Raw genomic sequence first — 14,518 nt, 5'->3', positions numbered from 1 at the left:
AGGTAGCAGGGACTGAACTAACACAGAGCAGCAACTTTACACATTTACCTCTAAGGTCAATTCATCAGGGGCCCGAGCAGTGTACCTCTTGATAACATGGGCAGCACCAACAGCAGGAGTGTTAATGGATGATTCTTCATGTACTAGAAGGTGATTTCCCTTATTATCAATCTATAACAACACCAAAAAAGTGCTATGAGATGGTTAAAGATATGAGACTTGCAAAAGTTTTTTTGACATTCAATTTGACTTAAGGAAATTAGAATCCAAAAATCTTTTACAAAAGCATATCATTTATTGAATACTTAATGTATGCCAGTTATTGTGCTATGCGTATAACATGATTTAATTCCTCATAACTCCAAAAGATACTAATCATCATTATTTAAAGATAAAGATGTTCAAGCTAAAAGAGTTTATGTATTTGCAAAAGATTAAATAATTTGTCCAAGATCACACAGACAATAATGAGTCTGATCTCAATGCAAGTTGACTTGGCTCTAAGTTCTACAACCTTTCTACTTTCCATCCTGCCTTCCAATTTCTAATGGGAAAAGAATAATATAACTGCATATGCAAGTTAAGAAAAAAATATTTCACATATTTACTGAATACTGTATCACCCAAGATATACTCTTTTTTATATTATTTATTCTGCTTCTTAGATTCCACATATAAGCATATTCATATGATATTTGTCTTTCGCTACTTGACTTATTTCACATACCATAATAATTCTAGGTTCATCCATGTTGTCATCAATGGTATGATTTCTTTCTTTTCTATGGCTCAGTAATATTCCACTATACATATGTACCATTTGACTAGGGATGGATACTTAGGTTGCTTCCAGATCTGGGCTATTATAAATAATGTTGTAATAAACATATGGGTGCATGTAACTTTTATAATTAGTGTTTTGGGTTTCTTTGGATAAATACCCAGGAGAGGAATTGCAAGGTCATATTTTTAATTTAATTTCAAGGTTCTATTTTTAATTTTCCAAGGAATCTCCATACCGTTTTCCATAGTGGCTGCATCAATTTACAATCCCATCAGCAGTGTAAAAGGAGTGCCCTTTTCTCAACATCCTTGCCAATACTTGTTGTTCCTTGATTTATTGATGACAGCCATTCTCGTGGATATGAGGTGATAATCACATTATGGTTTTAATTTGCAATTCCCTGATAATTAAGAATGTTGAGCATCTTTTCATATGTCTACTGGCCATTGTCTGTCTTTAGAGAAATGTCTATTCGGGTCCTCTGCCCACTTTTTATTTCATTTATTTATTTATTTTTTCAATTTTTATTTTTGTTACAGATGTTTCTCCTTTTTGCCCCAAAGACATGGTCCTCCCCATCCCGCTCCCCCCACCCCCCGCCTCCCAGCATTGTTGTCTATGTCCATTGGCTACGCTTACATGCATATAAGTTATTTGGTTTATCTCATCCATCCCCCCGCCCCCCTTCTCTGATGTCTGTCAGTCTGAACTGTAATCCTTTCTATGTCTCTGGGTCTATTTTATTCATCAGCTTATTTTGTTCATTATATTCCAAAAATAAGTGAGATCATGTAGTATCTGTCTTTCTCTGATTGGTTTATTTCACTTAGCATAATGTTCTCCAGGTCTCTCCATGTCATCTCAAAGGATAAGAGATCTTTCTTTCTTACAGCTGTATAGTATTCCACTGTGTATACATACCTCAGCTTTTTATCCACTCATCTATTGATGAACACCTGGGCTGTTTCCAGATCTTAGCTATTGTAAATAGTGCTGCTATGAACATGGGGCTACATATATTCTTTCTGATTGGTGTTTCAGGTTTCTTAAGGTATATTCCTAGAAATGGGATCATTGGGTCAAATGGCAGATCAATTTTTAATTTTTTGAGGAAACACCATAGTGTTTTCCATAGTGGCTGCACCAGTCTGCATTCCCACCAGCAGTGTGCTAGAGTCCCCTTTTCTCTACACCCTTGCCAGCACTAGTTTGATGATTTGTTGATCTTTGCCCACTTTTTAATTGGAGCAGTCTTTTGCGTTGTTTTCTTTTTTGTTTTGTTAACTTGTAGAATTTCTGATATATTTTGGATATAAGTCTTGTGTGTCTGGCAAATATCTTCTACCACTCAGTAGGTTGTCTTTTCATTCTGTTGATTTCCCTTGCCATGCAAAAACTTTTTAGTTTGATGTAGACCCATCTGTTTATTTTTTCTATTGTTTCCCTCACCCAAGAAAAGATACCCCCCCAAAAAAATATTGCTAACAGTGATAACAAAAAGTTTACTGCCTATGTTTTCGTCTATGAGTTTTATGGTTTTAGGTCTTAATTTAAGTCTTTAATCCATTTGAGTTCATTCTATATGGTGTAATAAAGTCATCTAGTTTCTTTTTCTTTTCATTTTTTGCATGTATCTGTCCAGTTTTCCCAGTATTACTTATTGAAGAGACTATCTTTACCCCATTGTATATTCTTGCCTCCTTTGTCATGGATTAGTTGACCATATAGACAGGTGTTATTGTTTTTTCCCCTAGGATCTCTATTTTAGTCCATTGAACTATGTATGTCTATTTATAACAACATAAATGTTGTTCGGATTATTACGGCCTTGTAGTATAGTTTGATGTCAGGTAGCATAGTTCTTTCTCAATATAGCTTTGCCTTTTCATGGTCTTTCTGATTCCATATAAATTTTAGGCCTCTTTTTTCTAGTTCTATGAAAAACGTCATTGGTATTTTGACAGAAATTGCATTGAATCTATAGATTGCTTTATGTAATGTGGGCATTTTAACGTTAATTATTCCTATACATGAGCACGGTATATGCTTCCATTTATTTGTATTTTCTTTAATTTCTTTCTTCAATGTCTTAAAGTTTTCCAAGTATAAGTCTTTTTTACCTCCTTACTTAAATTTATTCCTAGGTATTTTACTCTTATTGATACATTTGTAAATGAGATTTCTTTCTTAATTTCTCATTCTGATAGTTCATTAGTGTATAAAATGCAACCAATTTCTGAATATTAATGTTGTATCTTGCAACTTTACTGAATTCGTTTATTATTTCTAATAGTTTCCTGGTAGAACCTTTAAGGTTCTCTGTATATGGTATCATGTCATCTGCAAATAATGACAGTTTAACTTCTTCCCTTCCAATTTGTATGTCTTTTATTTTTCATGTCTAAATACTGTAGCTATATTCAATACTATGCTGAATAAAAGTGGTGAAAGTGGACATCCTTGTATTGTTTCTAATCTTAAAGGAAACCTTCCAGTTTTTCAGTATTGAATATGATGTTAGCTACAGATTTGTCATATATGGCCTTTACGATGTTGAGATATGTTTATTTCCTCTATTCTTGCTTTGCCGAGAGTTTTTATCATACATGGATGTTGTATTTTGTCAAATACTTTGTTTGTATCTACTGATATGATCACAATTTTTATCTTTCATTTGTTTATATGGTATATCGCATTAATTATTTTGCAAATATTGAACCAACCTTGCATACCAGTAATAAATCTTGCTTGATCGTGGAATAAGACCTTTTTAAGTATTGCTGACTTTGCTTTGCTAACGTTTTGCTGATAATATTTGCATATATGTCCATCAGGGACATTGGTCACTAATTTTCCTTTTTTGTAGTGTCTTTGTTTGATTTTGGTATCAGGATAATGCTTGCCTGATAAAATTAGTTTGAGAACCTCTATCCTCAATTTTCTTTTTGGAATAGTTTGAGAAGGGCAAGTATCAATTCTTCTATAAATGTTTGGTAAAATTCATCTGTCAAGCCATCTGGTGCAATACTTGTTTGTTGACAGGTTTTTTTTTATTAATGGTTTGATTTCATCATCGTTCTATTCAGATTTTCTATGTCTTCCTGATTCAGTCTTGTATAACTGTATGTTTCTAGGAATTTATCCATTTCTTCCAGCCATATTATTGTTGGTATATTACTGTTTGTAGTATTTTCTTATAATCCTTTGTATTTCTCTAGTGTCAGTTGTCAGTTTTCCTTCATTTCTGATTTTATTTATCTGGGCCCTCTCTCTTTTTTACATCTTGACGCAGTATCTTTTTCCATCCCTTTACTTTCTGTGTGTGTCTTATAATCTGAAATGGGTCTCCTGTAGGCAGCATATGCATGGGTCATGATTATACATTCAGCCACCCTATGTCTTTTGATTGGAGCATTTATATAATTTGCATTTGAAGTCATTATTAATAGGTATTTAATTATAGTCATTTTATTAACTGTTTTCTGAGTGTTTTATAGTTTTCTGTTCCTTTCTTATTCTCCTGCTGATGCCACTGCAATAATCTGGTTATTATTTAACAAGAAAGGAATAAAGGGGAGATTAGCAGTTTAACACTCTAGGTCTGTTCCCCACTGATCATTGGGGGAAGGGACTGGACAACAGCAGTTCAGATGCAGCCAGTAAGGTCTGAGTGATGTGGGAAAGTGCTACCTATACATCACACCTATGAGCAAGTCAGGGGCCAGAACAGTCATGACCAGTGCAAGTGCACAAACCTGAATATTTGATCTCCCAAACAAAAGAAAGTGCTCGTGCGCGCTCTCTTTCTCTCTCTCTATCTCCCCCCCCCCATTCTTGCCACTCAATGGCGCTTCCATGCTCTGCATTTGCCCACACTGTCCACAGCCATGTGGGATCCATACAATGGACTGATGGACTAAATTCAACCTGATCCTGATCTGGACCCAGCTGTACCATAGAATGGGCACTTTAACCCTATTTTTGGCCTTACTAAACCCACAGCTGCCCTTTTTCCTGGACTGGGTTAAGGGACATTACAACGCCAGGAACATAACTCCATGCCAATAAAGACCATTCATTCTTCCGTGGTGGCTTCTGAAAATGCTTATTTCAGTGGTACCCCAAGAACCCCACTCCCAAGAGTGTTGGAGGGATCTGGCCCACTCATCCCTCCGGTAACACTCTATCTTCTCTTGTATATTGATGGCATTCTATAGTGTTATGTTTAGATTCCATTGTCTTTTATTCTTGTATATCTTTTATAGATTTGTGGCTTGTGGTTCCCATGTCCTTCATATATACCAAGCTTGCTTATAGCAGTCTATTTTATGTTGATGGTAGCTTAAGTTCAAACACATTCTACAATCACTGCAATTTTTTTTTATTTTTTATCCTCACCCGAGGGTATTTTTGCCTTTATCTTCAGAAAGAGTGGGAGAAAGAGAGGAAGGAAGAGAGGGAGAGAGAAACATCAGCATGAGAGACACACATCAATTGGTTGCCACCCGCACAACTCCAACTGGGGCCATGGACAAACTGCAACCAAGGTACATGCCCTTAGCAGGAATCGAACCTGGGACTCCCTGGTCTGCGGGCCAACGCTCTAACCACCTAGCCAAACCAGCCAGGGCTCACTGCAATTTTTATTCATCCCTTCCATGTTCATACTTTTGTCATTATTTTTTACTTGTTTCATGTGTTTGTGTGTATCCCTTAATTTATTGTTGCAATTACACATGATCTCTCTACTTTTACCTTTTAATCTTTGTAACAGCATTATAGTTGGTTGATCCACTGCTTTTACTAAGTGTTCACCTTTGTCAGTGAGAATTTTTTCTTTTTTATATTTTCTTATCCACATTTTTTATCTTTTCTATTTAAAGAAGTCCCTTTAACATTTCTTATAATAATGGTTTAATGGTGAAGAACTTTTAGCTTTTTCTTCTCTGGGAAACTCTATGTTTCCTTCCATTCTAAATGACAGCCTTGCTGGATAAAGCAATCTTGTAGGTCTTTGCTCTTCATCACTTTGAATATTTCATGCCAATCTCTTCTGGCCTGCAAAGTTTCTGTTGAGAAACCAGCTGACAGTCTTATGGGAGCTCCTTTGTAGGTAACTAACTACTTTTCTCTGGCTGCTTGTAAGATTCTCTCTTTGTCTTTAACCTTTGACATTTTAATTATGATGTGTCTTAGTGTGGGCCTCTTTGGGTTCATCTTGTTGGGGACTCTCTTCACTTTCGGGACTTGTGTCTTTTTCCTTCACCAGGTTAGGGAAGTTTTCAGTCATTCCTTCAAATAGGTTTTTAATCCCTTGCTCAATCTCTTCTCCTTCTGGTAGCCCTGTGATTCAAATGTTGGTACACTTGATGTTGTACCAGAGTTCTTTTAAAGTATTCTCATTTTTTGAAACTTTTCTCTTTGCTGTTCCAATTAGGTGTTTCCTGCTCCCTTGTCTTTCAAATAGCTGCTTCAGTCCTCTGCTTCATCAAATCTGCTGCAGATTCCTTCTAATGTGGTCTTTATTTCAGTTATTGTATTCTTCATTTCTGACCAGTTCTTTTTAATGTTTATCTCATATTTTTATGTTTTCTATCTCTTTATTGAAGTCCTCACTGAGCTCATCTACTCTTCCCCTAAGTTCACTGAGCATCCTCATAACCAGTTCTGAACTCTGCATCTGGTAATTTGCTTGTCTCATTTCATTTGGTTTTTCCTCTGAAGTTTTGTCCTATACATTTGGGACATTTTTTTCTGGTCTCCTCATTTTAGCTGACTCCCTGTGTTTGCTTTTAAGTATTAGGAAGACCTACTATGTCTCCCAGTATTAACAGAGTGGCCTTATGTAGAAGGTGTCCTGCAGTTCCCAGTGATGCAGTCTCCTTAGTAATAATGTAAGCCAAGTTGCTCCAAGGATGTCCACTGCAGCCCTGGCCGGTTTGGCTCAGCGGTTAGAGCATCGGCCTGCAGTCCAGAGAGACCCGGGTTCGGTTCCCGCTAGGGGCACGTACCTCGGTTGCAGTTTTTCCCCCGGCCCTGGTCGGTTGGTCATGCAGTGGTAGCCACTCGATGTGTTCCTTTCGCATCGATGTTTCTCTCCCTCTCTCTCTCTGTTCCTCTCTCTCCCTCCCACTCTACCTGAACAAAAAATGGAAAAATGTCCTCGGGTGAGGGAAAAAAAAAAAAGGATGTCCATTGCACAGGTTGCATGTGCCTTCCCATTATATTTGAGTTTCAACTGCTGTTTTGTAAGTCAGTGGGTGGGGTTGACCCTCAGGATAACTGCCTTTGGGTTGGTTGTGACTACACTGAATGAGCTATTGTTCAGGAGCTGACCCCACAGAAAGTGAGTAGCTTTAGCAGGGCTCAGATGCCTGCTGAGTAGTCCATCCTTTAGGTGTGTTGTTTGTGGAGATGAGTGTGTGGTGTTGTGTTGTGGTCTGAAGCTGGCCACCAGGTGTGTTGTTTCTGGAGCCTCTTAGGAGGGACTCTTGTGCAGATCAATGTCAACCACCACTTGTGCTGTACTTGGAGCCTCTTGGTAGAAGGTACCAAGTAATCTAGGGTTGGCTGCCGCTGTGTTGGGCTTGGACGTTCTTGGGAGAGGCTATCATGTGTACTGAAGTCGGCTGCCACTTGTACTGGGCTTGTGGGCTGCTCAGTTGAAGCTACTTTACAGTCTAAAACTGGCCACCACTATGCCAAGCATGGAGCCACCTGATGGAAGTTACAATGCAAGTTGAGACTTGTTGTGGCTTGTGCTAGCCTTAAGGGCCACTTAGTAATAACCACAAAGCATGCTGAGGCCAGCGGCTGCTTGCCTTTATTTTGTAGATGTTTTGAGATATTTTGGGAAAGTCCATAGAATGAGACAAGGCAGGCTGCTTATGTAAAGGAGCTGCTTAGGGTGGGTGGCTAGGCAAGATGGGTGTAATGGGATCTCAGAGAATCACGAGGACTGGGAGAACAGAATCATCCAGATTAAGGGAGAGCTCAGATCTGGTGCTCTCCTACACTGGGCTGGCTGGGTGGATGGAGAGTTCAACAAGAGAACCATGTCGCCTGCTAGCAATTCTGTTCCTGAACAAGTTGTCCTGACCTCTGACACAATCACCTTCTCCCTGAAGCTAATCAATTTATTTCCTTCCTTATGTCCCTGGCATTTTTCTAGCTGTTGCCCCACTACTGGAGCTAGCACAAGTGAGTTTGTGAGTGAACGAGTCTATGCATGGGCCCTTAAGAGGAGCACTTTAGTCTCTAGCATCCCTTTTTCTATCTTGGATGCAATCCCCGCTGGTTTTCACAGCAAACTCTGTAGGGAGTTCTCTTCCTGGCACCTAAACCCTGAGCTAAGGAGCCTGTTGTGGGACTGGGACCACTTGCTCCTAAGGGGAGACCTGCAGAGCTAAGATATCTCTCCCAATTCTTTTTTGTTTTTTAATATGTTTTTATTGACTTTTGTTTTTAAGAGAGGAAGGGAGAGAGAGAAACATCGATGTGAGAGACACTGATCAACTGCCTCCTGCACGCCCCCTACTGGGGATCGAGCCCACAACCCAGGCATGTGCCCTACCAGGAATCGAACTCGGACTTCTCAGTCCTTGGGACGATGCTCAATCCATTGAGCCACACTGGCTGGGCCCTCCCAATTCTTAATCGCCACGCCATGGGTGTGGGACCTGCCTGTTCCATATCTCCACCCTTCCTACCAGTCTTGACATGGCTTCTTTTTTATATCCTTAGTTATACGAATTATTTTCAGCTAGTATGCAAATGGTTCTCAATTATTGTTGTTATGTAATTCAGCTGTAATTCTCATATGGTCATGGGAGGAGGTGAGCACAGTTTACCTACTCTGCTATCTTGACTGGAAGTCACTCAAAACATATTCCTAAATCAGATCCTTTATAAGGTTAGTTGTCTCTTGTTTATAAATAACTGAAAAATATTTTCAATTACTAAGTGAACTGAAAATATATACATAGCGTTCTAAATGTATAAATTAATATATTAAACACCAAAATAAAAGGTATTATTGTGATTCAAATAACAACATTAAAATTAGTTTCCAGGATTATCAAAGATTTAAGATGAAAAATATTTAATGTGTCACATATTCATCCTTCTAGAAGATAGCATAAATTCCATTTCTTTGATTCCTAAAACACAATAGCTATCAAAATTAAACTAATATTAAATGTCTTAAGTATATAACTTAAAAATAAGCCTTAACAAGAGGAGAATTAGATAATACCTCCATCCAAGTAAGGGCAGGTCCACAATTGATCTTGTTGCCAGCAATAGTTGAAAGGCGGGACAGGTAAGCCATGAGCATCTGAGTGACGGACTGAAAGGAAAAAGAAGATTCAGTGGTGGCTTACAAATACTACACTCTGTCAGAGGAATAGGTGTAAATTGGTTGTTTCAAGGGAAAAGGCAAACAGGTAGGTTTTTTGGCATTTGAGTAGTTACAGAGGATTCTTCAGAGATGTAACAATTCCATGAACTGGAACTAGAGGCACTTGCATAGTGATCCCGTCTTGTAGAGAACTTTAACTTTTAAACCTTCATCATCAGAGGACAGAATATTTTATAGCTTCCAATTTTACTGCTTTTTCTTTCTGTTTGTTGTGTTTTGGTTTTTTTTTATTGAAAATGTAAAAGATAATTATAGCAGAGACATACTTGGCTTCTGCCCAGCTTCTACCATCTATTCTGAAACTCTTTCTCCACGACCTCTGTAATTTCCCCGCTATGACAGAACAGCCCTGTTCATACATGACCCTATACTATAGGTCAGCAGATTGGTCCAGGAATGTGACACAACACAAACTGGCCTAACAAGAGTTATTGCAGGAATTGGGAATTATGATACATAATTTTAGCTCAGTCTAGCTGCTACCTTAAAATAAATAAAAGCCTGGGACCTGTTGGTAGTGACCATGTTCTGAGACAGTATGAAAGAGAAAAATGCATCAGATAGGCAGATGAGAAATGGAGATAGAGAGACTCCTAGGTTTTCCATGACACAAAAGAATCTGTGGTTTTAAGATGTTCCCCAGACTCTGCTGTAGTCTCAGTTCTTGCATAACTGATGATGTTGCTACTTTGCCCTACATACTTAATTGCCTTGGAATTAATTACAGAATTGAAATGGCTTCCCCTCAGGACTTGGAAGATATTTGGCACTGTGTTTAAGCATCCACTGTAGCTGCCAAGAATTCTAATGCTAATACAATTTTTGTTCTTTGGAGAAAATCTGTTTTGTTTTTATTTTATTTTATTATTTTCATCCTCACCCGAGGACATTTTTGCATTTATCTTCATATAGAGCGAGAGGGAGGAAGAGAGAGAGAAATATCAACATGAGAGAGACACATTGAGTGGTTGACACCCACACAATCCCAACCAGGGCTGGGGACAAACTGCAACCAAGGGACATGCCCCCAGCAAGAACCAAACCCGGACCTCTCTGGTCCGCGGCCTGATGCTCTAACTGCTGAGCCAAACTGGCCAGGGCTAGAAAATCTGTTTTTTGCTCTCTAGAAGCTTTTCAGGTTTTCTCTGTTTTGGCATTTTGAAATTTCACCAGATGTTTGTAGAAGTGTGTCCTTTTACTCATTATATTAGCACTTAATGGGAACATTTAATCTGAAAACATGCCTTTTTTAGCTTAAGGGGATTTTCTTGTATTAATTTTTAGTTACTTCCCATGAGAGGACAATAGACACTTCTCAATCTATCTCCATGTTTTCCAGCTATTCTCTCACGACTTTTTATCCCCTTTGGGGCTGTGTTCTTATAAAGCTTGATCTTTCAGCTCACTAATTCTTTCTTCATCCATGTCAATTTTGTATGCAGTCCAGCTATTCAGGTTTGCTATCATTAAAATTAATTTAAATGATTATAGGATTGTTTTATTTTTGTAAAGTCCTGCTCTCATTCCATGAATGTTTTTGCTTCACTTTCTCTCTGAGTATAATAGTCATGCTCCTCAAAGCCCTCTGCTTGCTGTTCTCAGTTACTTCCTTTTCAGCCAGGTACCTCTTAACTGATGGGGATATGTGCTGAGAAACACATCCGTAGGCAATTTCATCATTATGTGAACATCTTAGAAAGCACTTACACAAACTTAGATGCTATAGCCTACTACACACCTAGGCCATATGATAGAGCTTATAGCTCTTACAAACCTGTATAGCATGTTACTGTACAAAACAGCATGAGATTAAATCAAACAGCTGAGAAAATGATGCAATGAAGAGACACAATAAATATGAGATGAATAAGGCTGCTATCAGTATAGCACAACATACTGTTTTATAGCAAACATTTTTTTAATTAAAAAGAGTATACTCTAGCCCTGGCCAGTTTGGCTAAGCGGTTAGAGCGTCGGCCTGCGAACCAGAGAGTCCCGGGTTCAGTTCCCACTAAGTGCACATACCTCAATTGCACTTTGTCCCTGTCCCCAGTTGGGGTTGTGTGTGTGGCAACCAAATGATGTGTCTCTCTCGCATCGATGTTTCTCTCTCTCTCTCTCTCTCTTCTACCCTCTCTCCCTCCCGTTCTATCTGAAGATAAATGCAAAAATGCCCTCGGGTAAGGATTACCAAAAAAAAAAAAAAGAGTACACTCTAAACCAATGATAAAAAGTATATTATAATAAATACATAAACCAGTAACAGAGTCGTGTATTATCATTAAAGAGTATTAGGTACTGTACATAACTATGTGCTATACTTTTATGTGACTGGCAGCACAGCGGGTTTCTTAGCACCACTATGACCACAAACACGTGAGTAATGCATTGCACTGTGACATTATGACAGCTACTTCAGCACTAGGCCACAGAAAATTTTCTGCTCCATTACAATATTATGGGACCTCTGTCATATATGTAGTTGACTGTTGGCATGTCGCCATGCAGCACATGCCTGCATGCTGTTTTTACCTGTAAGATCTCCAGTTTCTGTGTCTTCTGGAGTCTTCTTGTTACATGTATTTTATATTCTCTTGCCCTCAGAAATCTTACCCATTCTACTGTCAAACATTTTTATTCCGATGGTCCTTTGTATTTTTTGACATTATAAAAAATATCTTCCCTTTTAAAAAATGTCTTTCAATCTTTTATACTTTTACTAGAAATATTTGGCAGGCCCTGGCCGGTTTGGCTCAGCGGTTAGAGCATCATCCCGCGGACCAGAGAGGCTCGGGTTCGGTTCCCGCTAAGGGCATGTACCTCGGTTGCAGTTTGTCCCTGGCCCTAGTTGAGGTTGTGTGGGTGGCAACCACTCAATGTGTCTCTCTCATGTCGATGGTTCTCTCTCTCTCTCTCTTCCTCTCTCCCTCCCGCTCTATCTGAAAATAAATGCAAAAAAAAATTATTAAAAAAATAAAAAAGAAACATTTGGCAGGAGTACAGGCAGATGCACAGACACAGCCTGCCACAATAAACTTCACAGACAGCATTGTTTTAATACGCATTTTATTATTGCTGAAGTTGAGGTCTTTCTACACTTACGCTTCCATATTTTATATTCTCTTTGGAGAATGGTCTGCTCATATACACTGCTCATTTGTAAATTATAAGCTTTTTTTGTTATAAAATTATATATTGAAACTAATTTACTAAACATCCTACATAGCATTACTAAATTTTCAGTCATAAAATAATTAATTAATCCCAGAAACTACCGAGTGTTCAATATAAGCTTTTATTTCATATACAAGCAAAAATGTCTGCTAACTGATATATAGTAATTACCTCTGGACTGTCCTTCAGGGCATCAGATCGGGGAAGCTCTGAGAGCTGGGAGAATCGTCGGTCATAAATACACAGGTGAAGATGTTTATCAAGGACTCGAAAATCTTCGTAACTTCTTTTAACAATCCAACTTTTGCCCTACGGGTAAGAAGAAACAGGCTCCTATGATTCATCTCTATCAGGAAATGCTTATGAACCAGACCTTATTCTGAAATAGTATTTCATTCAGGGGATTTTATATTTTCTAATGGTAAACTTCTATTAACTTGATACTAAATAGTTAAACTCCAGAACAATAGTTATATTATATTAGAAGGTGAATAATGGAAAATAAGACAGAAGTCTCCACTAATACTCTTCCTACCACTGATCAAAGTTATTGGCTCTCTTTGGGAACAATCATTATTAGATGTTAAGACAGCATGTGACCTTAACCCTACAGAGAAAACTATAAAATAATTTTGAGTAAGAGAATACCAACAAAAATTAAAGAAACATAAAACCAGGTTATTGATTAGTTATCACCAACATTTTCTGTGACTAAGACTGGAAATTTACTTAAAAAATTAAAACTACTTAAGTCTTCATATATAATGATTCAATATGCACATATATTACTAGAACCAATTAGTTCTTCCCAATTCTCAGGCTTTCTTCCTTTCCTTGCCCAATCTCACAAACTGGTTAAAAATAAAAATCCAGCCCTGGCCGGTTTGGTTCAGCGGTTAGAGCATCCGCCTGCGGTCTGGAGTGACCCGGGTTCGGTTCCCGCTAAGGGCATGTACCTCGGTTGCAGTTTGTCCCCGGCCCTGGTTGGTCGTGCGGGTGGCAGCCACTCGATGTGTCCCTTCACATCGATGTTTCCCTCTCTCTCTCTTCCTCTCTCTCCCTCCCACTCTATCTGTACAAAAAAGTGGAAAAATGTCCTCGGGTGAGGATAAAAAAAAAATAAAAAAAAATAAAAAAAAAAAAAATAAAAAGTTTAAAAAAAATAAAATAAAAATCCACTCATAGAGCATTTTTATTACATACTGTCTTATAATTTTATCTTGAATCTATCACTTTCTATAGCCACGGCTTTAGTAAGGACTGACATCAATTCTTACCTGGAATATTGCTAACGCCCCTGCCTATGATCTCCTCTCCTGCTCTCCTCCCCACTAATAGAAAACACAAAGCTGCTCAGGTCACACTGCCAACAATCCTTAAAAGGCTCCTGTGGTCAGCAATGATGAACAAGTCTTGACTGCACACCATTTAGTTTTGCAATTTAATCTGATTTTATATGGAGACTTTCATCTCATAAAAATCTGAAGGGATGAGGAAAATAAGCCTCCAGAGTAACCAGCCATCTCAGAATGGAAGACAACATAGCTCTTCTCCATTTTCCTTAGCCAAATGGGGCAGAAACATCACTTCCTAGGAGAGGTGCTGAATTCTAAACACAGATATGTCAAAAACTAATAAGACAAACTTGTCTAATGATACTTTGGACTGTAATTCTCTAGTACATAGATCTCCTCTTTCAGACAGTTGTTAGAATGAAGAGAATAGATATGGCAAACACTTTTAAAGAAGTTTAAAATATTTTTTTTCACCCTGGCCGGTTTGGTTCAGCGGTTAGAGCATCTGCCTGTGATCCAGAGAGACCCAGGTTCAGTTCCTGCTAAGGGCACGTACCTCAGTTGCAGTTTGTCCCCGGCCCTGGTTGGTCGTGCGGGTGGCAGCCACTCGATGTGTCCCTTTCACGTCAATGTTTCTCTCTCTCTTTCTCTTCCTATCTCTCCCTCCCACTCTATCTGAACAAAAAATGGAAAAATGTCCTCAGGTGAGGATAAAAAAAATAAAATAAATTTTTTTAATTGATTTGAGAGAGAGAAACAGAGAGGGAGAGATAAAAACATCAATGAGAGAGAACATCGACCGGCCGCCTCCTGCATGTCCCCCACTGGGGAATTTGGCCCACAACC

The 14,518-nt window shown here is 38.5% G+C and overlaps 1 protein-coding gene across 2 annotated transcripts in view; it reads right to left on the bottom strand.

The window, feature by feature from the left end:
- The window catches only part of ARHGAP32 (Rho GTPase activating protein 32), a 168,545-nt gene that overhangs the window by 80,258 nt on the left and 73,769 nt on the right, over nt 1-14,518 (bottom strand). For both annotated transcript variants that reach the window (XM_036277053.1, XM_036277052.1), the window contains 3 exons: nt 12,549-12,686; nt 9,039-9,131; nt 49-171 (listed from right to left, as the gene is read on the bottom strand). In XM_036277053.1, the coding sequence (XP_036132946.1) occupies nt 49-171; nt 9,039-9,131; nt 12,549-12,686 (354 nt within the window). The remainder of the gene's footprint in view (nt 1-48; nt 172-9,038; nt 9,132-12,548; nt 12,687-14,518) is intronic.

The sequence above is a fragment of the Molossus molossus genome, unplaced genomic scaffold (genome assembly GCF_014108415.1).
Source record: "Molossus molossus isolate mMolMol1 unplaced genomic scaffold, mMolMol1.p scaffold_m16_p_22, whole genome shotgun sequence".
NCBI classification, from domain to species: domain Eukaryota; kingdom Metazoa; phylum Chordata; class Mammalia; order Chiroptera; family Molossidae; genus Molossus; species Molossus molossus.
The sequence above is the reverse complement of the archived record's forward strand: the minus strand, read 5'-3'. Positions and strand labels throughout refer to the sequence as shown.